General features: G+C 51.8%; 9 protein-coding genes across 9 annotated transcripts; 7 read left to right on the top strand and 2 right to left on the bottom strand.

The window, feature by feature from the left end:
- Positions 1-866: 866 nt before the first annotated feature.
- Positions 867-3,224, top strand: BDV14DRAFT_42367 (uncharacterized protein). Its single transcript, XM_073776737.1, has 3 exons — positions 867-1,019; positions 1,074-1,284; positions 1,343-3,224. Exons 1-3 carry the CDS (start codon positions 988-990, stop codon positions 3,008-3,010), a joined length of 1,911 nt encoding a protein of 636 aa, XP_073633318.1. The 5' UTR covers positions 867-987; the 3' UTR covers positions 3,011-3,224.
- Positions 3,225-3,386: 162 nt separating this feature from the next.
- Positions 3,387-6,883, top strand: BDV14DRAFT_163084 (putative anaphase-promoting complex component Cut20/Apc4). The gene is made up of 4 exons (XM_073766974.1): positions 3,387-3,745; positions 3,816-4,149; positions 4,217-4,760; positions 4,808-6,883. Exons 1-4 carry the CDS (start codon positions 3,490-3,492, stop codon positions 6,143-6,145), a joined length of 2,472 nt encoding a protein of 823 aa, XP_073633317.1. The 5' UTR covers positions 3,387-3,489; the 3' UTR covers positions 6,146-6,883.
- Positions 6,884-7,770: 887 nt separating this feature from the next.
- On the top strand, positions 7,771-10,724 carry BDV14DRAFT_186738 (karyopherin beta; the record flags this gene model as incomplete). Its single annotated transcript, XM_073770859.1, has 6 exons — positions 7,771-7,810; positions 7,896-7,954; positions 8,059-8,865; positions 8,916-10,094; positions 10,145-10,494; positions 10,541-10,724. 6 exons carry the CDS (start codon positions 7,771-7,773, stop codon positions 10,722-10,724), a joined length of 2,619 nt encoding a protein of 872 aa, XP_073633316.1.
- A 748-nt stretch (positions 10,725-11,472) lies between these two features.
- BDV14DRAFT_163079 (40S ribosomal protein uS8) lies at positions 11,473-13,004 on the top strand. The gene is made up of 2 exons (XM_073766973.1): positions 11,473-12,196; positions 12,489-13,004. The coding sequence occupies exons 1-2, from the start codon at positions 12,064-12,066 to the stop codon at positions 12,746-12,748; spliced, it is 393 nt and encodes a 130-aa protein (XP_073633315.1). The 5' UTR covers positions 11,473-12,063; the 3' UTR covers positions 12,749-13,004.
- Positions 13,005-13,106: 102 nt separating this feature from the next.
- Positions 13,107-14,453, top strand: BDV14DRAFT_163077 (phosphoglycerate mutase family protein). Its single transcript, XM_073766972.1, has 3 exons — positions 13,107-13,203; positions 13,330-13,640; positions 13,720-14,453. The coding sequence occupies exons 1-3, from the start codon at positions 13,168-13,170 to the stop codon at positions 14,396-14,398; spliced, it is 1,026 nt and encodes a 341-aa protein (XP_073633314.1). The 5' UTR covers positions 13,107-13,167; the 3' UTR covers positions 14,399-14,453.
- A 3-nt stretch (positions 14,454-14,456) lies between these two features.
- Positions 14,457-16,642, bottom strand: BDV14DRAFT_42300 (uncharacterized protein). The gene is made up of 2 exons (XM_073776736.1): positions 16,134-16,642; positions 14,457-16,079 (listed from the first exon to the last, which is right to left on the bottom strand). The coding sequence occupies exons 1-2, from the start codon at positions 16,392-16,394 to the stop codon at positions 14,580-14,582; spliced, it is 1,761 nt and encodes a 586-aa protein (XP_073633313.1). The 5' UTR covers positions 16,395-16,642; the 3' UTR covers positions 14,457-14,579.
- A 141-nt stretch (positions 16,643-16,783) lies between these two features.
- Positions 16,784-18,622, top strand: BDV14DRAFT_163074 (phosphatidylserine decarboxylase 1). Its single transcript, XM_073766971.1, has one exon. The coding sequence runs from the start codon at positions 16,847-16,849 to the stop codon at positions 18,491-18,493; it is 1,647 nt and encodes a 548-aa protein (XP_073633312.1). The 5' UTR covers positions 16,784-16,846; the 3' UTR covers positions 18,494-18,622.
- A 227-nt stretch (positions 18,623-18,849) lies between these two features.
- BDV14DRAFT_195043 (anaphase promoting complex subunit DOC1) lies at positions 18,850-20,334 on the top strand (the record flags this gene model as incomplete). Its single annotated transcript, XM_073772086.1, has 2 exons — positions 18,850-19,390; positions 19,451-20,334. The coding sequence occupies 2 exons, from the start codon at positions 18,850-18,852 to the stop codon at positions 20,332-20,334; spliced, it is 1,425 nt and encodes a 474-aa protein (XP_073633311.1).
- A 189-nt stretch (positions 20,335-20,523) lies between these two features.
- Positions 20,524-22,358, bottom strand: leu2A (3-isopropylmalate dehydrogenase LEU2). The gene is made up of 6 exons (XM_073776734.1): positions 22,021-22,358; positions 21,944-21,964; positions 21,808-21,876; positions 21,640-21,735; positions 20,938-21,565; positions 20,524-20,879 (listed from the first exon to the last, which is right to left on the bottom strand). Exons 1-6 carry the CDS (start codon positions 22,069-22,071, stop codon positions 20,644-20,646), a joined length of 1,101 nt encoding a protein of 366 aa, XP_073633310.1. The 5' UTR covers positions 22,072-22,358; the 3' UTR covers positions 20,524-20,643.
- Positions 22,359-22,534: the final 176 nt, after the last annotated feature.

Below are 22,534 nucleotides of genomic sequence, written 5' to 3'. Positions count from 1 at the left end.
CAAACCATGTGCTCCGTGCTGGGGATCTCGCGATTTTCGGACTCGTCAGCTCTGCTAAGTCTCTACTAACCTCTTTCTTCATAGTCCTGCTCGACGATCCAGTCAACGCCCTCAGCTTGCCTTGGTTGATGGTTCACGGCCCACCGCGTGTTTTCTTGTCTCCTTGTTGACGATCGATCCCCTCAGATTTTCCTGGCTACGATCGCTGATCAAAAACTTATTATAACCTGACTTCATCATCGCTCTGACATCTTGACTGCGCCACGTACAAACATCTGTGTCAAACTGTCAACATCCTCGAAAAAAGTCGAAACATCTTGGCTACGCCAGTCTACAGCAGCAAGCGCTGACACTACTTCTCATCCTCCAATCGCCTGTATCCTCGTCGTGCCGTATCCGCATCCTTGGCGCTTGCAGACAACGCTATCATCACCTCCATTGGCCCTCGATTGCCCTCGTCTTCCCTCGCACACGAACATCAGGAACGGCCGCAATTTCACCCTGCATTGCACCGCGGCTACTGAATCACTGACGGTCCAGAGCGTCAGGCGCAATTTGAGGTTTCGGATCGGTCTGGGCCCCCTTTTGCGCTGGCTGTTGGTGTTTGTTGTTATTTTGGGTTGAGGTGACGCTGACGGGGAGTTTTGAGGCGGGCCATATATTCTTTTGGTGTGCCGTCAGCTTGACGTTTTTTCCTTGATATCTCTCTTCCATTTTCGAAGGCACTTTATTTCCAGGCTGCATTGTTAGCCGTTAGGCGTCTTTCTTTTTCCTTTTCTTTTCTTTTCCTTCTCATTGGCTTTAATTCCCTTCATTCACTCACTCAATCACTATATTTCCGGGCTGGTCTCGGGCAAACGTTCTTTTCAACAGTGCTGCGTTGATATTGCAATTGCGCTGGGTTCGCTCTCATACTCGGCTACTTTCATTCTCTTGGATTCTCAACTCTTGTCTCGGGTCCTTGTTTCTTTGTTGTGCAAACAAGGCATGAGCTCTACTACCCTAATGACGTTCTTGCTGTGAGTCCTCCCCAGACAGGTTTCGTTGGAATGCTGCTGACGATCTTTACGCAGGTGTACCCCTCCCCAAGTCCGCTCGGTGAAACTACTGGGCTCTTGGGATAATTTCTCGAAACAATATGTCATGGAAAGGGATCAGCGCGTCGGCGCCGGCCATTGGCGTGGATGTCACACCTTCACTAACATAACCTGTGACGGATCAGCAAACAATGCGGCCCCTGCTCGAAACGGTGGCTTGAAGATGGGCGGCACCTATTGGTACTATGTTTGTACCCCAGACCCTCCCACCAATTGCGACCACGCATAGCTAATGATATGCATAGTACCTGTTGGATGACGACGTCGAATACTACAACAAGGCCGAACCCATGACGACACACTGCCCGTTCCTACCAGGTCAACCTGTCAATGTTCTTCAAGTCCCTGTCATTCTTCCAGATACAAAAGCCGCCTCACGTGCAAGAAGCCCGAGTGTTCAAAACACCATGAACCCCGACGACAAATATATGAACCCCCGGGAACCTCCCAAGCCCGGTCTTCGTCTACGCACTTCTCCGCCACAGCTATTGACGCCGCAACCGAACGGCTATTTCAGCACCTCGCCGCTTGGGACAATCACCATTCGGGGCAACTCTCAGCCCAACACCGGCGCTCCGAAAATCAAGCACCCCCGCAACGAGGAGAAGCCCGCTCGCTCTGTGTCTCCGCCGAGGTCGAAGGGTCTGCGCGCTGCCTTTCGCCAATGGAACGGTTCCACGCCGTCACTTTCATCTGCATCTGAGCATGATAAAGGCATGGAGTTTCTGGCGAGTGTCAACAAGGCTCTGCGCGCTCAGCGTGATGAGCGCCTTCACGTCAGAAGTCAGTCAAATGACAGCTATCTACCCTCTCCGTCAATCGGGGCCGCGCCTGTCTTTCCTACCAGGCCCGATCTGCCACTACGCCGCCGTGCGTCTGCAGAAGGTAGCAATCTCGCGTCTTTGACTATCCAGGAGCGTCGCGCATTAACCGCCAAGGCTGCTGATGACTCTACACCCAAGAACCCTTTGACTCTAAAGCCAAAGCAACCATGGGGTGTCCCTCCCAGCGGCTCTGGTTACTTTGCACAAGCGCCCTTCATGAGACGACCACTTTCTACCCCTTCAACCCCGTCTATGCTTAGACGACCGAACGACTGCTCGTCGACTCCGGTTGCTGATCCCGCGACACCAACACCTCAAGGCGTCATGAACAAGAGACTGCCCACTCTGCCGAACTCTCCTTCATCGGTCATGGACGAGGCACTGCGGGATCTCGACGAGCAAGAAAAGGCGTTGGACATGGAAGCCTTGGGAAGCCACTTTTCCGACTTCACCGATATCGAGTCCACGGATAATGAGACCATCGCTGAAAAGAGCCGATTCTCTGAATGGAGCACCGACAACGACATGTTCTCCCCCGAGTCCATGACATCGGTGTCGACCTTCGGCGAGAAACGTGACTGCCCGACTATTCCAGAGTCTGAGCTTTTGGGGCTCTCCAACTCCTGCATTGACCAGGGCCCCAGCGACCCTAACACCCCGCATCTGACAGATGACTCGAAGCCATCTCCTGCATTCTCAGAGCAAGAACCTTCTCCTCATATCGATGCCCCTCCTCGCCTCACAATCACATCATCCCCCTTCGACCTGAACATTCCCGGCCTCTGCATCGACGATGAAGAAGAGGAAGATAACGATCTGCTCGAAAGCAACCCCAAGCGCCATGCAGCTTTCTTCAAGGCTACAGAGCTTAAGGGTCTCGGTTTGACGAGCCCTCCTGCTACATCTCTTCGGTTTCCAGAAGATGCCCGAGACTATATGAGCAGCGGTGACAGGGCAATCACACCAACGAACGACCCATCCCGCTACAGCATGTTCCTGTCTCAGTCTGCGACAATGAAAGAGATGTTGGATGAGCTGAGTTATCTGAAGAATATGATTCAGTCGGGGGCTGTTCCGCCTGAAATTTAAGATCTAAAAACTTTCGCTGATTTATTTTATCTGTTTGTTTGCTTGTTTTTTGTACTTTTGTGAAATAGCATTGCGTCGCGAACACTGGTTGGTATATATAGCATGGCATGGCATGGCGACGAAGCGAAATGGTTTCGGATATTTGTTTATTTCTTAGCAGTTGAGGTTAGATATTGGTTAATAGTAGTCTGTCTCAATACATGCATACTCGGACCCCATCTTCTATCTGAGTAATTATAGAACATATTGAATCATAACTGTACCTCAAATATGAAATGCCGTCTGCGTGCACTACTGATGTGACTCTGGGGCGACCCGCCGCCGCGCCAAGAAACCCATTTTCCACCCGTCAATCACCCTCCAAACAACACCCAGCATCAAATCCCAGAACAGTATAAACCCCAGCAACATCTCCTCAATTGTCCATTTTACCCCGGTATATGATGGCCTAAACTGGCTCCATCACAACTACATCCAAAATGGCCGAAGCAGCCACCCAAATAACACCCCAACTCCCCCCCGTCGGCGACAAATCGCTCCCAGCAAAATGCAAGCCCGAGCTACTTACCTACTGTCCGACGATGGACCTCATTGCCCTCGTGACTGAAGATGATGAGTTGCGTGTTTTTAGACTCAATGGGCAAAAGGTCTTCGGGGGGAACTTCAAGGGGGATCCCTACCTCGATGAGGACGAGGGACAGGGTGAGATTCGGGGGGTGAGGTGGAAGGGGAGTGGTATGTATTTACAGTTCACTTTTAATCAATTGTCTACGCGTTGAAAGAGTTTGTATTAATGCGTGACTAGGCCATCTACTCGCAGTCACCTGCGCAGACTCAAGCATAAGAATCATATCCGCGTACAGCGGGAAAACAGCATACCACTACAACGCCGCACCACAAGAAGAGAACCTAAAGGTCACGTGTCTAGGCTGGGGCTCGAATTTCACGGATAGCAAAGTCGCGCAGCGGCAGTTGAGTGAGGCGGCGGGGCAGCTTTCTGTTGAGGATTTGCTTGCGCTGGACGGGTCGCCTTCTAAGGCTGCGGCGCTGCTGAAGGCCGATTTGCCGCGGGAGTTGGCGCTGCTGGATGTTGAGAGTTCGTTGCCTAGGTTGAGTACGCTGCCTTCTACGGGGGGAGAGTGAGTTTTCCCCCCTTTTGTTCGGAAAGAGAAGTTTTGGGTGCGGGTTATGCTGATGTGGCGACAGTGACGATGTGTTCAGTTCGCGGCAGTCGATAGACGCGATCTTTCACTCTTCGACGAAAAATACGAGTGATGCTGTTGATGTTCTGCTTGTTGGATTTGAAGATGGGACTGTTCACCTGCGGATCTTCGATTGCTTCGAGATTGGCTCAGCGAAGTTTGCGTATGATGGGCCTTGTACGATTTTGCAGCATACGTCGCACTCGTTGAGCTCGACGCATGCGCTCATTGCATCAAGCGAGAACTCTTTACGTCTTTTAACTCTTGACCTGCGATTTATCACGCGCTCAGGCCGGTATCTCTCACTCTTGGCGCACAAAACAACACAGCTGCAGAATCTGCTGCGGTATATCTGTCAGGTGCAAAGGCAGATTGAGCTGGAATGGAAGAACGCGCAGGAGTTACCGGCAAGGTATATGCGGAGTGTTAATCAGGACTTGGAGGAGCATTGCCATTGTGACTTTGTGACGGCAGCTTATCATCTGGTTGTTACTGGGGATTGCTTCGAGCCGTTGAGGGAGTTTCTTGTTGATATTGTTGGAGAACGAGTAAGTCTTCATCCCTTGAGTTTATTGTTCGGAGCTAACAGAAACAGGGCCACAAAAGGTGGGAGAAAGCAGTCCTAGGCGGCTACGAGATAGTCAGACGGTTGACGCACGAGTGTCTTCTACCTGCCCTCGAGAGGTGCGAAGTCCTACTAAGCCGACTCATCGGTCTCTCGAAATTCCAGAAACTGAGCGAGGTCCTTGGACTTGAAACCTCGGATCTCAACGCAATCGTCGAGACACTTGATTGTCTTCATCTCCTAGCTCATCACATTATCATCCACACAAACGAAGAACTAACCCAGTTTCATTCATTCTCTCGATGGCTTCGTCATCAAATCGAGATGCTCAGCGCAGAGCCCATGTCTCAAACACTCGAAGAACTCATGGAAAAGACAGATCTCGTGGACTATCCACTCACATTGAGATATATTCGTGGCGCCCTAACGAAGAGCGCCCTGCAGAGGTTTATCCAGCAGCTTCCCATGATGGGGTTTGCAAGACCTGCTCCCGCTTCAGACGACAAGTGGGCTCCGACAAAGGACGATAACCGGTCGTTCTACGATACATTCAAGAAATTGCTGGAACAGCAGAGCCAGACATCTGAGACCGCAGAGCCGGTCGATCTTCCTAAGATAAACAACCTAACTAAACGTCTGGGTATCCAATTCGAGAAGGTCTTCAGTCAGATTGCAGTCACGCAACGACGAGGAATCCTCCACCGATCACCACTCGTCTTCCACCAAGACTGCGACAAGTCGGTCTTCGACTCAACAATGCGCTACGAGGAAATCCACGGACCAGATCAATCCGCGAATCTCTGCGTGGTATACGTCGCCACAAGACTCTCGACACAAAAGCACACCCTCTACATCTACCGCGTGATCCTCGACTCCGAAAACGGCGTCAGTTCCACCCGAGAAGCACAAGTGGGCGCCGTCAACCTACAAGAAGGTACAATCCGCCAAATCCAATTCATCGACGATAACAAGATCATGGTCCTCTGGTCAAACAATGCCGGGTCTTCATGCCTTCTCCAGTTCCCTTTCAAACCGGTTAGGCCTGTAGGACTCGACGACGAAGACGATAGTCCCGAATTCTCGATCAAATATCAGACATTACAGAATTACGACGAACCACGGCCTGTTTCGGAGCCCGTTAGGAAAGTGGTGAATGTGGTTATTCCGTCGTCGGGCATTGATCCTACTTTTGAAGACCTTGTTAAGCATCGCTTTGCACCGAAGGCTAGGCCGGTCAAGATTGATGTCAACGCTAGGCAGGGGAGAAGAGCAGTTTGCGTGCTTTATGCTGGGGGGCTACGGTATGAGGTGCTTGATTTGGATGCTGATGTGGATGATGATGAGGAGGATGAGGAGGGAGACGAATAGCATCTCAGACTTCGACCCAATGGCGACCTGGTGGCCGGATGAGCGAGCGTGAGCGCCACGTCTACGAGCATGGCGTCGAGAAGTTCAACCGTTTGGACTGGAAGCGTCTGGCCATCGTCCTCGGGTTGTTCTCGCTCCCATTCACTTCCGCCACACCAGGGATGGTCACTATGTAGCAGCACAATCATCACAACGACATAATCGAGAACAAAACAGCATAGTATATCTCAGCGAATGAAAGATGAATGATACTATTTACGAGCCAATGAAAACCCCAGAAGTAATAGAACCAAAAACTTTCTTCGACTGGATTCTTTAGTGGGCGGTTGCTAGGGCACATATGGAGAAGTGGGATGAGGTGTTCTTCAAAAGGGAAAACCACAACAAGCAAGACTGACCAGACCCATCCAATGGAAAGAAAATTTTCGCCGCAGAGTCAGAGTTTGTTATTCTGCCCCGCTTTGAAGTCGGATATAGCAGAGGGTTGTAGTTTACAACGTTAAAATTCTATATCCTCCATGGGTGGTAAACTCGTATGCAGAGCTTAGACGAGCTCGACAGGGCTGGAATTGAGGACGCTGTGGTGACGACACTTCCGAGGATGTTCCATTCCAGCGAGTCGAGTCTGGAAGGTTCATTTACCCCTCTTTTTGAGACCCTTGAATAGAGGAAGGAAAGGGAGGAATCGAATTCAGATAATAACCGGTTAGAAGACCATAGATAATCCTAGAACCTAGCAAGCATGCATTCCTTTTGCCTGTGAAAGAAATTAACTTGACGAAGAGTCACTTTCTTTGTCAGGGATAGTGTCACGTGTAAGCTAACCGGTTAAGAAGAGGGAGATACAACGGGCCAATCAGAGGCTGAATAGGCCAGTCCGTCATCTGGACCTCAGGTGTCAACGATGGATGAGAGTCATGAAGGACGAAGCTGAATGAGCGTTCACTGTAGATATTCTTCGAGAATATAGTCTTTCTAGAAGAGAGCCTTTGCTTGCTGCCATACTTATTCAGGAGGTGACTGGTGACTCGGTCATCGCTGATCTGGTCTTCTGGTTTCTATTCGCCTGTTCCCCTTGGTCTGGTCTCTTTAGCCTCAGCCTTAGAGGGAGCCAAGGCGAGATTTGGTCTGCGTCGTTTCTTTTTTTTTTTCGAGTCGAGAGACTGAGTGAGCAGAAGCTTGAAGATCAAGGGTGAATAAAAGTAGACCATATTGGTCTGTCGATCGAGGTGCTAAATCCCAAGCGGTGCATGCCTCTCAAGCGCAGAGAGACCAGCGTCCAGTCTTCCGGCGACAGCTCCTCAGGCTCGTCATAATCCACAAAAACAACTTGAACCTCCCGCCCTCTCCCCGTCCGAACTCACAACAACCACCACCAACCACTACCACCTCATTATTTCTCTCCCCCCATCAGCCCTCTACTCTTCACACACGACACCTCTCTTTTGCCGTGGGCTTTTTCTCTTGTGCTATTATACTCTTCCTTCTTATAACTTCTCTTTTTTTTAATCACCCCAAGAGGAGTTTTCACACCTCCCCTTCTTCCCCTCTCTCCCTTTTCCTTACTTTTCTTTCGAGACCTCTGGCTTGTGATTTGGGTCGATAAGGTCTTCCTTTACTTCAATATGAATGTCACTCAGGTGTTGGAAGGCACCATCTCGCCAGGTAGGCTTGCTGATTCTCCCCTTGGTCTTGTTTCAGGGTATGAATTCGGAGCGGTCTTGCTAATGACTTTCTTCGCCATTTATAGATGCCGCTACACGTACCAACTCCGAGCAGCAGTTGGCTCATGCCGCCGAGGTTGACTTTGTACGTATCACCCTTATCCATCATTTTTGTGCCCTCATGCGCTGTTTGAGGGGCGAAATTCTCCGAGTTCAGCCTGGCTAACCGTGTACCCCTCCATGCTTTAGGCCGGATATCTCGTCACCCTAGGACAAGAACTCGCAAACGAAAACTCCGCACCCCACATCAGAACCGCCGCCGGTCTCGCGTTAAAGAACGCCTTCACCTTCAGAGATCGCGAGAAGCTACACGAGGTTCAACAAAAATGGCGCCAGCAAATTACCCCAGAAATCAAGGCCCAGGTCAAGGAACTGGCGCTCAAGACCCTCGGCTCTAAAGACGGACGAGCCGGCCAGTCCGCTGCCCAGTTCATCGTCTCTATCGCCGCTATCGAGCTGCCGACGAACGAATGGCCCGACCTGATGCAGACCCTTGTTCAGAATGTCGCGAGTGGTTCCGATCAAATGAAGCAGGCCTCCCTGGTCACGATTGGTTTCATCTGCGAGTCCCCCGAGCTTGAGCTCCGTGAGAGCTTGATTACACACTCCAATGCTATCCTTACGGCTGTCGTCCAGGGTGCTCGTCGCGAGGAGCAGAACATGGACATCCGATTCGCCGCTATCAAGGCCCTCGGTGACTCGATAGACTTTGTGCGGTCGAACATGGAGAATGAGGGCGAGCGGAACTACATTATGCAGGTCATCTGCGAGGCCACACAGGCTGAGGATTTGCGCGTTCAGGCCGGTGCTTTCGGCTGCCTGAACCGTATTATGGGTGCTTACTACGAGAAGATGAGCTTCTACATGGAGAAGGCTCTATTTGGTCTCAGTATTATGGGAATGAAGAGCGAGGAGGAAGATGTCGCCAAGCTTGCTATTGAGTTCTGGTGTTCTGTTTGCGAAGAGGAAATTGCTATTGAGGATGATAACGCCGCGGTATGTTTCACAAACCTACTACTTTTCTGGGCGCTCGCTAATTTGTTTAGGCCCAGGCTGAAGGCTTGACCGATACCCGGCCGATGTATGGCTTTGCGCGCATCGCCTGCCGTGAAGTTGTCCCCGTTCTGTTGCAGACAATGTGCAAGCAGGATGAGGATGCTGGTGACGACGAGTACAATGTGTCCCGCGCCGCCTACCAGGCTCTGCAGCTCTATGCTCAATGTGTCCAGGGCGAGGTCATTCAGCCCGTCCTTGCCTTCGTTGAGGAGAACATCCGTCACGAGGACTGGCGCCGCAGGGATGCCGCCGTTGCTGCCTTTGGTGCCATCATGGATGGCCCCGACCGCGAGGTTCTTGAGCCCCTGGTTAAGCAGGCCCTGCGCGTTCTCGTCAGCATGATGGAGGACAGCTCCATCCAGGTCCGTGACTCTGCTGCCTATGCCCTCGGCCGTGTCTGCGACTTCTGCTCCGAGACTCTCGACCCCGACGTTCACCTTCAACCCCTCATCTCTTGCCTCTTCAACGGTCTTGCCAGCTCCCCCAAGATCGCCAGCTCCTGCTGCTGGGCTCTGATGAACGTTGCCGACCGCTTCGCTGGTGATATTGGCGGTCAGACCAACCCCATCTCCAAGTACTTCGAGGAGAGCGTCAAGTCACTTCTGACTCTTACTGAGAGACAAGATGCGGACAACCAGCTCCGTACAGCCGGTTACGAAGTCCTCAACTCCTTTGTCACAAACGCTGCCAACGACAGCCTCCCCATCGTCGCCAACCTTTCCGATGTCATTCTCCAGCGTCTCGAGCGCACCATTGACATGCAGCAGCAGGTTGTCAGCGTTGAGGACCGTATCACCCTTGAGGAGATGCAGACCGGAATCACAAGTGTTATCCTGGCCATTGTCCAGCGTCTCGAGACCGAGATCAAGCCCCAGTCCGACCGCATCATGCACCTTCTCCTCCGCGTCCTCTCTACCGTTCCTCCCAAGTCTAGCGTTCCTGACGTTGTGTTCGCTACTGTTGGCGCCATTGCTGGCGCTCTTGAGGAGGACTTTGAGAAGTACATGGAGCCTTTCACTCCGTTCCTGAACAACGCTCTCCAAAACCAGGAGGAGCCGGGTCTCTGCGCCATGGCCATTGGTCTGGTCAGCGATATCTCTCGCGCTCTGAATGAGAAGGTCCTGCCGTTCTGCGATACCTTCATGAACCACCTCATGACTGCTTTGAGCGTAAGTCACATCAGTTTGTCCTATTATAGATCTATTCTAACGTTATGCAGACCGCCACCAACCAGCTCAAGCCTGCTATCCTCGAGACATTCGGAGATATCGCCCAGGCTATTGGCGAGCACTTCCACAAGTACCTGACCGTTGTGTGCCAGGTGCTCAAGCAGGCTTCCCTGGTCACTGCCAGCACCGATGTCACCATCGAAATGCTGGACTACATCATCTCTCTCCGTGAGGGCATCATGGATGCTTGGGGTGGTATCCTCATCGCCTACAAGGGCAAGCCTCAGGCTCAGTCTCTGCAAGAGTTCGTCCCATCGATCTTCGATCTCCTCCGCCTCATCTCTCAAGATCCCACTTGCCGCAGCGAGGGTCTGATGCGATCATCTATGGGTGTTCTTGGGTAAGTTTCCTCTATCTTCTAATACGTTCTTTGCTAACTGACCCAGTGACCTTGCCGATGCCTTCACCGATGGTTCTATCGCTCCCTTCTTCCGCAACGAGTGGGTCACGGCTCTTGTGAGGGAGACTCGCAGCAACCGTGAATACGGACCCCGTACCATCGAGACCGCTCGCTGGGCCCGTGAGCAGGTCAAGAACCAGATCAACATGCAGGGTGGTGGAATGTCATAAACAATTTCAAACTTTGACGATTCTCTCTACCATCGGCATCACTTAGTGAAGCGGGCTATGATCTGAGAGATCACCTCACAATGAGCCGTGATCTATTTTGGAGTGCCTAGAAAGGCCACTCGAGTGCCGTGCCCTGAACAAAAGCGGCAAGCTGCGAAGCAATTTACCCAGACAGCTTGTGACAGCAAGAATGGCAATTTCCCCCAACGCATGCCCCTCTCACCATCTATACCCCGACTCTTCGCCCCCTACCCTATCCCACACTTCACCACCACTACCCCATACTACCCTACCTTGTGATGTTCGCCTTCTTCAGCCCCTGTCAAACGGCCAAGTTACCGTTGACATATCCATCCCGTTTTTCGGACGATTTTCCTGTTTCAATCATGACATGTCCTGTACTCATGATCATCATGTTGTCCAATCCATTTTCCCCTCTTCTCACTCTTCCCGATTTTTCTTATCACTAGACTCACGCATTTTTCTCTCCCCCATCTCATGTATGCCCCGAAGTCATGTAACCCCTAAGAGATACACCGCCATGAAGTATTTGACCCATGCTAGTATAATCTGACCCTGACCCTTACCTCATCCATCTACGTCCAAAAGAACCTGTATAGAAATGATAAGAGCAAAGCTTTGAATAAGCGGTGATTTGAGTGCTTGTAAGGTGCGTACGGGAGCTAGTAAATGGCTTCAGCGTACTGTTACCTGAGGCAAATAACGGCTATCACCACGTGACTGTACGATAAGGGTAAAGTGGTGGAAACCCTAGGGGCGCACTCTGCGGGAATTCTCAACTCCACCCGACCGTTGATCTGCCTCCTGATCTTGAGCTCGACAACCTTCGTTCATCCCAACAACCGTCGGTACCGTCCATCGAGGTATGTTTATTTTGTTCCCTCCCCTTATTCTACAGCCTCACAGCTAGTCTGGGAGAGCAATCACTGCGGAAAGCCTGTCACCCATCACATGTCCACCGGAGTTGCGACCGGGATGAAGACAAGAGCAGGATGGAAAAAATTCTTAATGCAGAACTTCCACCTCCAACAAGCTCAATGGACCCAGGACTCTTCCAACGTGATACGCATCTTTCATCACGGCACGGGCTGAAGAACCCTTTTGTTTGTTGCAACCATTAGGGCACTCTTTGCGCTCAGGACTACTGGTGGCTGACTTGTGCGGACTCGACCTGCCCGGCCGGCTCTTGTCCTTGATCAGACATGAAGGCCTAGGGCATGGAAGGGTTCTATGCGTAATATAGATACCTCATCTCCAGTCTTCGATCTACTCGATTTGAGAATCTCGATTTCTCCGTCAACCACCCAATACCGACAAAATGGTCAAGACCTCCGTCCTCAACGATGCGCTCAACGCCATCAACAACGCTGAGAAGGCTGGCAAGCGCCAGGTTCTCATCCGTCCTTCTTCCAAGGTCATCATCAAGTTCCTGAGTGTCATGCAGAAGCACGGTACGTTTATACACAACCCCGTCGGTTTGCTACATACATGGGATGAAGTGAATGAGGTAAATGAGGGGAAGGAAACTTGCAAGATCTCGCAGAAATTCGGGTTGATAACTAGGCGTCGCTTTCGCAACACACAAGTTCTGCCCTTTAAGTGCCCGAGATATTAAGCTGTCGTTTCTACGATGGCGGAGATCTTACAAGTTTCCCTTCTCTCTTTTCTTCTGAGCTGAGCCCATGTTGGACAAACCTTTAAGTCTTCGCTACATAACAATCTTCTAACATTTACTCTTAACAGGCTACATCGGCGAGTTCGAGGAGGTCGATGACCACCGTTCCGGCAAGATCGTCATCCAGCTCAACGGCCGCCTCAACAAGTGCGGTGTCATCAACCCCCGCTACCCCGTTCAGCTCGGTGACCTCGAGCAGTGGGCCGTCCAGCTCCTGCCCTCTCGTCAGTTCGGTTTCGTTGTCCTGACTACCTCCGCTGGTATCATGGACCACGAGGAGGCTCGTCGCAAGCACGTTGCTGGCAAGCTCCTTGGTTTCTTCTACTAGATTAGCCAAACCAACACCCTAAAAGTCTATTAAAAATGTGAAATTGGACGGGCATGGACATTGATTTGGTCTCGACTATCGGATGGGATTACTGGCGGGAGTTGGGTATGAGGGTAATACCGGATCGAACTGGACGTCGGTTTACTAGTTGTCGGTAGTTGTTTTCGAAATCAATGGCTCTGTCTGAACCTTCATCTATTTTCTAGTCCTTGTAGCCGAGTGTAATACTGTAAATTTCTCTATAGTATGCCTGCTGAACCCTCTGGTCCTCATCACGGGCCGAGGTTCGAGGCCGATAGTCAGGTCCATATTCCCCGCAACTCTCCATCTCCGACCCCGAAGCACTCACTCTCTTCCACTTCTATTTTCACGCTACCCCCATGCCAGATACCTCCATCGGTATCTCCTCATAAGAAACAATGCCCCTCGACACAATCTACCTAACCCGCCACGGCGTACGTCCCTTTCTACCCATCCTCGTCTCCTCATATCTGCCCGCGAAGCCCAACCAAACCCGTCATTGTATCCCAACTACCAGTTTCAACCCAAATTACTTGACTAACAATGTCCATACAAAACAGCACCGTCTAAACTGGACGATAAATCCCAAAACCGGCGAATATACCTCCCAATTCCCAACGCTCAGCGGCAATCCCTCCGACCCAAAACTCACCTCGCACGGCGTCGCGCAATCGCATGAACTTGCTTCGCATATTGTGGGCAGTGATGTAAAGCCGAAGCCTTGGAGAGTCTATTCGAGTCCGTTCTGGAGGTGTATTGAGACTATTGAACCTTCTGTGCGCAAGCTCAATGAGGGGAATCAACAGGGAGGGAAGGTAGAGGGGATAGAAAGTGATGCGGAGTTTGAGATTCGGATTGAGAATGGGCTTGGGTTTGTCTTCTTTCTTTCTTTCTTCTTCTTCTTCTTCTCTCATTCTCGAAGGTTGATTGACGAGATCATCATTGTATAGTGAATGGTTCGGCTCAACAACCTTCTTCCACCACCCGACACCACCAACCCTGTCAACACTAACATCCCCATCTGCACCAACACCCGCCCCCTTCACATTAAATAAATCACGCTCTACGCCCCTCCTCTACACCTCCACGCGTGGCGAATCAATACCACAACTCCACAACCGGCTGGCTACAGCATTAGCAGGTATAATCCGCGAAGTCGACGCCGAGATCACCGCCGCGGAAGCAGATATCCCCACTGAAAAGAGGACAAGCAAGGCCGTGCTAATCTGCTCGCATGCTGCGCCGCTGATTGCGATTGGGCGCGTACTGACGGGTCATATGCCGAGTGATTCGGGCGAGGAGGATTTCTATGTTTATACAGCGGGGTTGAGTACGTTTCGCCGGAGAGGAGGGGGTCCAACTGGAGGTGTGGAGAGGAAGAATGGGGAGAGGTTACTAGCTGAGGGGACGAAGATCACAGATCCAGAGAGGACATTCGTTCCTGATTGGGGAAATGACAAGGGGGTGAGTGGGGGGTGGGACTGCGTTGTGAACGGCGACTGTAGTTTTCTGAGCGGTGGTGCAGAGAGGGGGTGGCACTTCAATGGGGAGGAGTCGTTCGATACGGGGCCGATGACGGACGTTACGACCTCAGCAGAGGGAGAAATGAAGTTGGGAACGAAGTTATAGAACATACCCAGTTCTTATAGACTAGATGCTATCTATGTTGAGGTTGGTATGCGGCTCGCTCATGGTTCTTGAAGCTTGAAAAGTCATCAGTAGTAGTTACATAGTACTCCGTATGTCCGACCCAGTAACGATGCCTATGCTAATTGCCAGTAACGCCGAGTCAAGAAAAGGGTTTTGAAAGTTAGTTTACTTCCTGGGGTATCGCTGGTTGGGGTAGGTTGGGAGCTTCTGCTCCTGTGTTGGCTTGAGCTGATTCACTGGGTGCGCTGTCTGCATCGTTTGGTTGCTCTTCGGTAGCCGTCTCTGCTGCTGCTTCCTCTGCTTGTTGACGTCGTTCTTCCTCTTGTCTTGCTAATTCTGCATTTCGCGCAGCCTCCGCCGCGTTGCGGACTTCAATGTGTCTCTCGCCCACGCCTGGTACTAAACTGGCAATGAATAGGGCTGCTGATCGTTCCACTCGTCGCAGATTGCGGTATATCCCACCGGCTCGAGCTGGGGCTGCTTGGCCATGGACTGCGGCTTGCTCATTTGCAGTGGCTCCGTCATTTGCTCCTTCTGCACCCTGCGGCCGTGGCTCTTCCGGTGTGAAGTGTACCAGACCTTCAAGATGTCGCTGGACAGGAGCAAGGATCATCTCGTACATTCGCCGCGGAACAGTAGTCTCTGAAAGAAATGCTGCAAGCACAGCTAGGGTCACGTAAATCAGCCGCGTGTTTGTTCCTGGCATGCTAAACATATGGCAGAAGAAGTAAAGTCTCATGAAAAGCCATAACCGTCTTAGGTTTCTTCCCAAACCAAACTGGCCATCAGCTGCAGGCTGTTGTTGCAGTACGGCTTGACGGACTATATTTTCCATAACTGCTGCCTCCGCATTCGGCTGTGCATTGACTGGCGGGTTTTCGACAATAGATGGGGTCCCGGCTGGGACTGTACCGAATGACCGAATCGTATCCATCGCGGATGAGGGACCACGGATAAGCCCTTGGTAGCTGGGCGCCGAGATCAAGTACAGCGGTGCTGTCGGTCCGAGTGAGGAGCCACTGTGAATTGGTAGCAAACGAGCCCGACGAAGCTCATCGGCACGCGACGAGATGTCAAAGACGCGGGTGATCAACGGCTCGATATATTCACCACGCTCGGGCAGAGGCCGTCTAAGCTGCTCATCGAGTATCTTGAAGAGGTGCGTGCGCAGCTGGATTATGTGATCTATCGTGGGAGCGATCCCGCAATTCAATTGTTCTTCCGCCAAGCCAATATACTGTTTCAATAGACGCAGTCGTGCCTGGACATCTTCAGGAAGTTGAATGCCTTCTCCAAATTCCGTGAGAGGCGCAAAGGGAGCTGTAGTCGGAACGCCTGCGCTTGTTTCGCCCGGAGTGTACGACAACCGGTTAGAATGCTGTTGTGGCGTCCAGAATGTCGTCCTTTGCTGTACACGCTGCATATGCTGCATCTCACCGAGACGAAGCCGAGCGTTTTCGTGTAAAGATTGCGCTATTTCATCCCGCCGTAGTGGATTAGGTGAGCGGTACCTCACTTGCGGCTCGTGTCCTCCATGGCTGCGTGAATGATTCGGTTGGAGAGAAGGGGAAGAAGCAGGGGCAGCTGCGGTGGCTTTAACGCAATTTGTAGCTTGGGAGACGGAGGGTGGAAGCACAAGGTGCACGGAGAATTCAGAGCCCTAGAAACCCATCTTGTCAGTCCTGTATACAAACAGGAATACTGTTGCACTTACAGTCAAAGGCTCAAAGAGCGACTGCATCGTCACATCATCTTGAGAAAGGATCTTGCCGAGGTATAGTAGCTTTTGGCTGCTTGGTGTAGGCTGGGAGGGTACTGTTTTCGATATGCGAGATTTAAGGTCCGCGACGGTATCGGAGAGGGAAAGGTCGTCGAAGGTGAAGCGATTCGGAGGGGATAGGGACGGGCACAACACATGGAGGATAAAGCCTCCATTCTTGCTTCCGTCCTCTACGGACGTAGAAGAGGAAGCCATCGTTCAAGTAGAATATGCGGGAAGCAGAATTTGAGAAAGGTGTGAGACAGCGAAAGGCCAGGTAAGCGCAAGTCCGGAGCTCGAGGCTCTATTGATGCGATAACGGTGGCCTTTCCAAGAGTCTGGCGCAATGGTTCAGGAGTCAATCATTGAGCGAGAAACCGGGAAGCCCAGTCCGCAGAAAGAAGCAATAAGCCTTGGGCTAATAAATGAATAGATAATGAATAATATGCATGTATTTAGAATCTCGAGGAGGTTGGAGAAGCGGAGAAGAGGGCGCGGGTGGAGGAAGGTGACAATCGCTATCAGCACATTCTGCCGGGCGGTGTGTTTCTCTCATAGCTCCGACGGCATCGCATCTTCACATGAGAGTTTCACTTTCCCTATCACGGAGTGCCGTTGCCTGTTATCTGTCCCTCCCGGGATGATATTCATGGTTTAGCTCTTACATTATGGCCTCGTGCCTTTCTACCTATTCCGCACCGCTTCGTCGCAGCTTCACTCGCTTTTCGAGAGATAGCATTGTGTCGTCAGATATGGTGGCTTTCGGCCCTCCTGAGCGGCTCAGGGCCGGTGTCCGGTTCTTCTCCAAGTCGCGGCCTAGTTACAACAACCAAAATCAAAATCAGAATTCTTCACCCAAAAGCTCGTTCGGATCCCGGTTGCGCTTCGCCTTGCGAAATACCAAGGTAGAATGGTATCCCATTCCGGTTGGTCTGGGAATCGGTCTTCTCGGTGTACTCCATTATTACAAGTCCCGGCGAAATGAGCGACTCCGGCATCAAAGAGAACTGGAGGCTTCGCCAGAGACCTTTGACTTCTCAAAACCTCCTTCGCGTCCCAAAATTCGACCTAGCGGGCCATGGCAAGTTCAGATTATGTCAACCCTACCGCTGAAGGCAATGTCTCGACTATGGGGTCGCTTCAACGAAATCGAGCTTCCTTACTATCTTCGTGTGCCTGGTTTCAAGCTATATTCATGGGTCTTTGGCGCGAATTTGGATGAAGTGGCAGAACCCGATCTTCATGTTTACCCGAATCTGGCAGCTTTCTTCTATCGCCAACTGAAGCCTGGTGTCCGACCTTTGGACCCAGATCCGCATGCCGTTCTAGCACCCTCTGATGGGCGTATTCTTCAGTTTGGTCTCATCGAACGAGGAGAAGTTGAGCAGGTCAAGGGCGTAACATACAGCCTAGACGCTCTCTTAGGTTCTGCTACTCCGACCCAGGCGGATCACTCCAAGAAGTTCATGGACCATCAGAATGAGCCCTCCCAGAAAGATGCTTCCAACATGTCGGCAGATGAGGATTTTGCTCAAATGAATGGGATTTCTTACACTTTGCCGTCCCTGTTCTCCGGAGAGCAAGCTGGGCTTAGAAAGCGATCATCCTCTAAAGACGCATCTACACAGTCCCAGGTAACATCCGAAGTCCAGGTTCGAGAGGATCTTGCGCGTGGTGACGGCACCCCTTGGTATGCGCCGAAGCCCACGTCTAACAACGCTCTCTACTATGTCGTCATCTACCTCGCTCCCGGTGATTATCATCGATTCCATTCCCCCGTTCCCTGGGTTGTTGAAAGCCGTCGACACTTTGCTGGCGAGCTATTCTCTGTATCGCCATACTTGCAACGTCACCTGCCAGGCCTTTTCACACTAAACGAGCGTGTTGTGCTCTTGGGACGGTGGCGCTGGGGATTCTTCAGCTATACTCCTGTGGGCGCCACAAACGTGGGTTCCATCAAGATCAACTTCGACTCCGAGCTTCGTACCAACAGCTTATTGACCGACACCGCGGCGGATAAAGCTGCAGCAGAAGCCGCTGAGCGCGGTGAACAATATCCAGGGTTTGCCGAAGCCACCTATCTGCACGCCAGTCAAACACTTGGCGGACACTCTCTGCAGCGCGGAGAAGAGATGGGTGGTTTCCAGCTCGGCAGTTCTATCGTCCTTGTCTTCGAAGCTCCCGTGGGCACTCGCAAGTCGTTTGACGCTGGTTGGGAAGAGGGAAAGCGGGAAGGTGGCATGAACTGGACAATTGAAAAGGGTCAGCGCATCAAGATGGGACAAAAGCTTGGGTACGTGGACATCAAGGAGTAGGATGTAAATATATGCTCTGCGGGGCCTTCTGTTGCTACCAGCACGGCGCTAGGTTGTTTTATTATTCCTCAGACACTATTACGATATTGTATCATATCCTTATTTGCAATGTTATCCATTCGACTTGCACGTTCTTCCTTCCGTCTTAACTCCGATGAGTCTACCCCAGAGTATAGATCGCGCACACGTGACGCGGAATTCCACCGCAAGAAAGAGCTCTATCAAAACACAAACAACACGTCCCCTCACCCACCACTAAACAAACGACCTACAAGCTCTCCCGCCGATTTAAAAAAAATACAATGAAACACCCATAGTTCCAGATAAATTCCTCCAAAACCAATCGAGTCGACAAAATGCCTCGCCATCTCCTCCGCCGACACCCCACCGCACCTCCAGACTCCGACTCCCCACCACAACACCCGCAACATCGCCAACGCCTACCGCCTATCCCCGCGCAATCCCAGTTCCAGACACCTAGTCCCCGTGGTGTACCTCCCTTCCCACAGCTCCACCCGTCACCGGGCGCCCCAATCGATCCGTCAACAGGCGATGTAGCCGGGGGACCACCGGAGCCGGTGCGGCGCGCGGCTGCGGCGCAAGCGGCCCTTTTCTCGCTTTTTGGACGCGGTGTAGCGGGAAGGCCGCAGGGAAGGGAGTCGATGGTTGATCTTGGGGATGAGGAGGAGGAAGAGGAGTATGATGAGGATAGCCAATTTGAGGATGAGGACGGCGATGATGAGGGGTTGAATGGGGTTGAGATGCAGGGTGGTGTTGATCTTGATCCGGAGGGGGACGAGGTTGGGATATCGGAGGATGAGATGGGGGAGATGGTTGAGGGGGATATTGATGAGGAGGGGGTGGAGGGTGATGAGGATGAGATGATGCATGATCGAGGTATGTTTGCTTTCTTTTTGAAGTCTATGTGCATCTTGCTAACTGGTTTACTTGCTTTAGATAAATCACCGACACCGCTACCCAACGATCTTCGCGAGATATCCTCCCTCGCATCGTGGACCGTCTCGACGCATAAACCAGGCTGCGGTGTTGCCGCGCTCCGAAGTCCAGATCATACACAGTATTGGCAGTCTGACGGGCCGCAACCGCATACACTCACGCTACACTTCTTCAAACTTGTCGCTGTCGTCAAAATAAGGGTATACCTTGACTTCAGCCTCGATGAGAGTTACACGCCTACGAAGATGATGTTCCTAGCTGGGATGGGCGGGAATGATCTAGTTGAGTTCGCGACCTGGGAAGGCGAGGGCCCTTGCGGGTGGGTAGATGTCCCGCTTGAGAGCGTTGGCGGGCAGAACGGTGGGTGGGTGCGCAAGAGGCGCAGACGAAGACGAGCAAGGAAATCAGTTCGGCCCTTGGGTAAGAGAAACAAGGGTAAGGGTAAGTCTGCAGGTACTGTATTTGCGGATGACTCGTTGCTCTCTGAACTTGAGGATCAAGGACAAGGTCACTACGACGAAGATGATCACACCGATGGCCGTGAAGACGATGATGATGATGACGACGATGAGGAGGACGATGACGATCCGTATGCTGGGAGCGTATTGAAGGCCATGGTCATCCAGATGCGCGTAATGGAGAACCATCAGAACGGAAAGGACACTCACGTTCGTGGATTCCAGGTCTTCGCTAGAGACGATGACCGTCGACGAATTGGCAATGCCCCTTCTGCATCCGCGGACGGCCGAGTCCGCAGGCATAGCGCGCGGAGGTCTCGCGGTGCCCATGACGAAGATGGACGTGATGGTCACGGAGATGGTGACAGAGGTAAAGTGACCGGGCTAGAGGAGCCGGATTGGATGGGAGATCCGGTGATTCGATGAGCAACGCACTCATTATGGAAAAAATGCTTTATACCATACACTCTAGGAGTTACGGTTCTTTCATCATCTGGGGGCATACTCGCATTATGGGCGGTTCGCGCGGGAAGGAAGACAGGGTGATCGTCGGCGCGTCAGTTTAAGATACCCGTTAGCAGTCTATATCTGTTAATAATACCTGAAAGCATAATCGGATCCTTGACCGTAATCACTCAATTCATTCTATTCAAATAGTTCGTATCTCATTTGGCATAACGCCATATTTATCTGGACTTTTGTTTATGACCCTGCTGTCCCAACCTCGACAGCCACTTATTTCTTCAGAAGCTTCTCCAACTCAGCGGCAATAGCATCACCAACTTCCTTGGTAGAAGCCTTGCCGCCAATGTCACCAGTGCGAACGCCAGACTCAATAACGTTGCTGACGGCCGTCTGGATGGCGCGGGCCTCGTCGAAGAGAGCGAAGGAGTACTGCATCATCAGGCCGACGGAGAGAATAGCGGCGACGGGGTTGACGATGCCCTTTCCGGAGATATCGGGGGCGGAACCTTGAAAGCACGTCAGTATGCGAAAGGATGTTATATAAAGAGTAGAGGAGATACATACCGTGGATAGGCTCGTAGATACCGTTAACCTTGCCCTTGCCATCAGGAATGCTGCTGAGACTAGCAGAGGGCAGAAGACCCAAAGAACCAGGAATAACACTAGCCTCGTCCGAGATGATATCACCGAAGAGATTGCTGGTAATAACGATACCGTTCAGCTGGCGCGGGTTCTTAACCATAATCATAGCAGCCGAGTCAATAAGCTGGTGCTCGATCTTCAGCTGCGGGAACTCGTTGGCCATGACCTCTGTGACGGTCTTGCGCCACAGGCGACTAGTAGCGAGGACATTGGCCTTGTCCAAACTCCAGACGGGGAGGGGGGGGTTGTGCTGCAGGGCGAGGTGGGCGCCTAGACGGGTGATGCGCTCGATCTCAGCGCGCGAGTAGGGTTCTGTGTCGAGGGCGAAACCGCTGCCGTCGTCTTCCTTGCGCTCGCCGAAGTAAATACCGCCTGTCAGTTCACGGATGATGTTGAAGTCGACGCCGCGGCAGACTTCAGAGCGGAGGGGGGAGGATTCAACGAGGGAGGGGGCGGCGAAGTTGCAGGGGCGGAGGTTGGCGAAGGTGCCCATTTCTTTGCGGAGCTTGAGGATTCCTTGTTCGGGGCGGACGGCGCCGGTTCCCCATTTCTATTTCTCGCCAAAGGCATTCGATTAGTTTGAGCTCTTCATGTTGGGGCCGCGGGCTTTGTGAAGTCACCTACCGGGCCACCGATCGCACCAAGGAAGACGGCATCAGCGTTCTTTGCGGCGTCGAGAGCTTCGTCAGTGAGAGGAGAGCCTGTTGCATCAATTGAACCCTAGATAGTCGGTTAATCATTGTCTTGTATTGCAGCGAGGAGTTCTCAAGGAATATTAGGGGCATTGCTTACACCACCGAGCAGATGGTCCTGGAGGTTGAAGGTGAGGTCATCGCGGCTCTTCTCAATGACACGGAGGATCTAGCTCAGTATTAGTATTGAGCTGTCGGAATTCAAATCCTTTGTCCATAGCAATTCAGTAGCTCACCTTGACAGCCTCAGCAGTCACCTAGAGTATAGCTTGTTAGCTCCCCCGCCATCGCAGCATTTGTAGATAAAGCTCACCTCAGGACCACAGTGGTCACCACCGAAGACAACAATATTGAAGGAGGGCATTTTGACGACGCGCTTTCGAGGGTATAGCAAATAAAACAGATAACAGGACCTAGGACAGGAATGAGTGGTAAGATTAGGAGACTCCGATGTTTTAAGAGTTGGCGGGGTGGATTTGCGGTCTTCCCCACGCCGACACCGGAGAGCGGCTATGTACGGTAATCCGGTCTCCCCAATTGGGCCATATACTCCAGCTGAGCCAAAGAAAACACATTAAAATCACTAGACAATCAAGAGTAAAGGAACAATTAACAACAAGAAGTGAAAGAGAAAATAGAAGAGATAAAAGGGCAAAAAGAAGAAAGCAAAAGCAAAACCATAGACCATCGCTCAAGTAGTTCTCGGTCCACAAGCCTGTTGATGACAGATATACACGCCCAATCCCACAAATTCCTCCCAAATCCGTATGCCCAGACCGATCTATCAGTCCCGTATTTGAGCCGCATGGCCCAGGGGTTCACCGCGA

The sequence above is a fragment of the Aspergillus stella-maris genome (assembly GCF_047715825.1).
Source record: "Aspergillus stella-maris strain CBS 113639 unplaced genomic scaffold BDV14scaffold_2, whole genome shotgun sequence".
NCBI classification, from domain to species: Eukaryota; Fungi; Ascomycota; class Eurotiomycetes; order Eurotiales; family Aspergillaceae; genus Aspergillus; species Aspergillus stella-maris.
The sequence above is the reverse complement of the archived record's forward strand: the minus strand, read 5'-3'. Positions and strand labels throughout refer to the sequence as shown.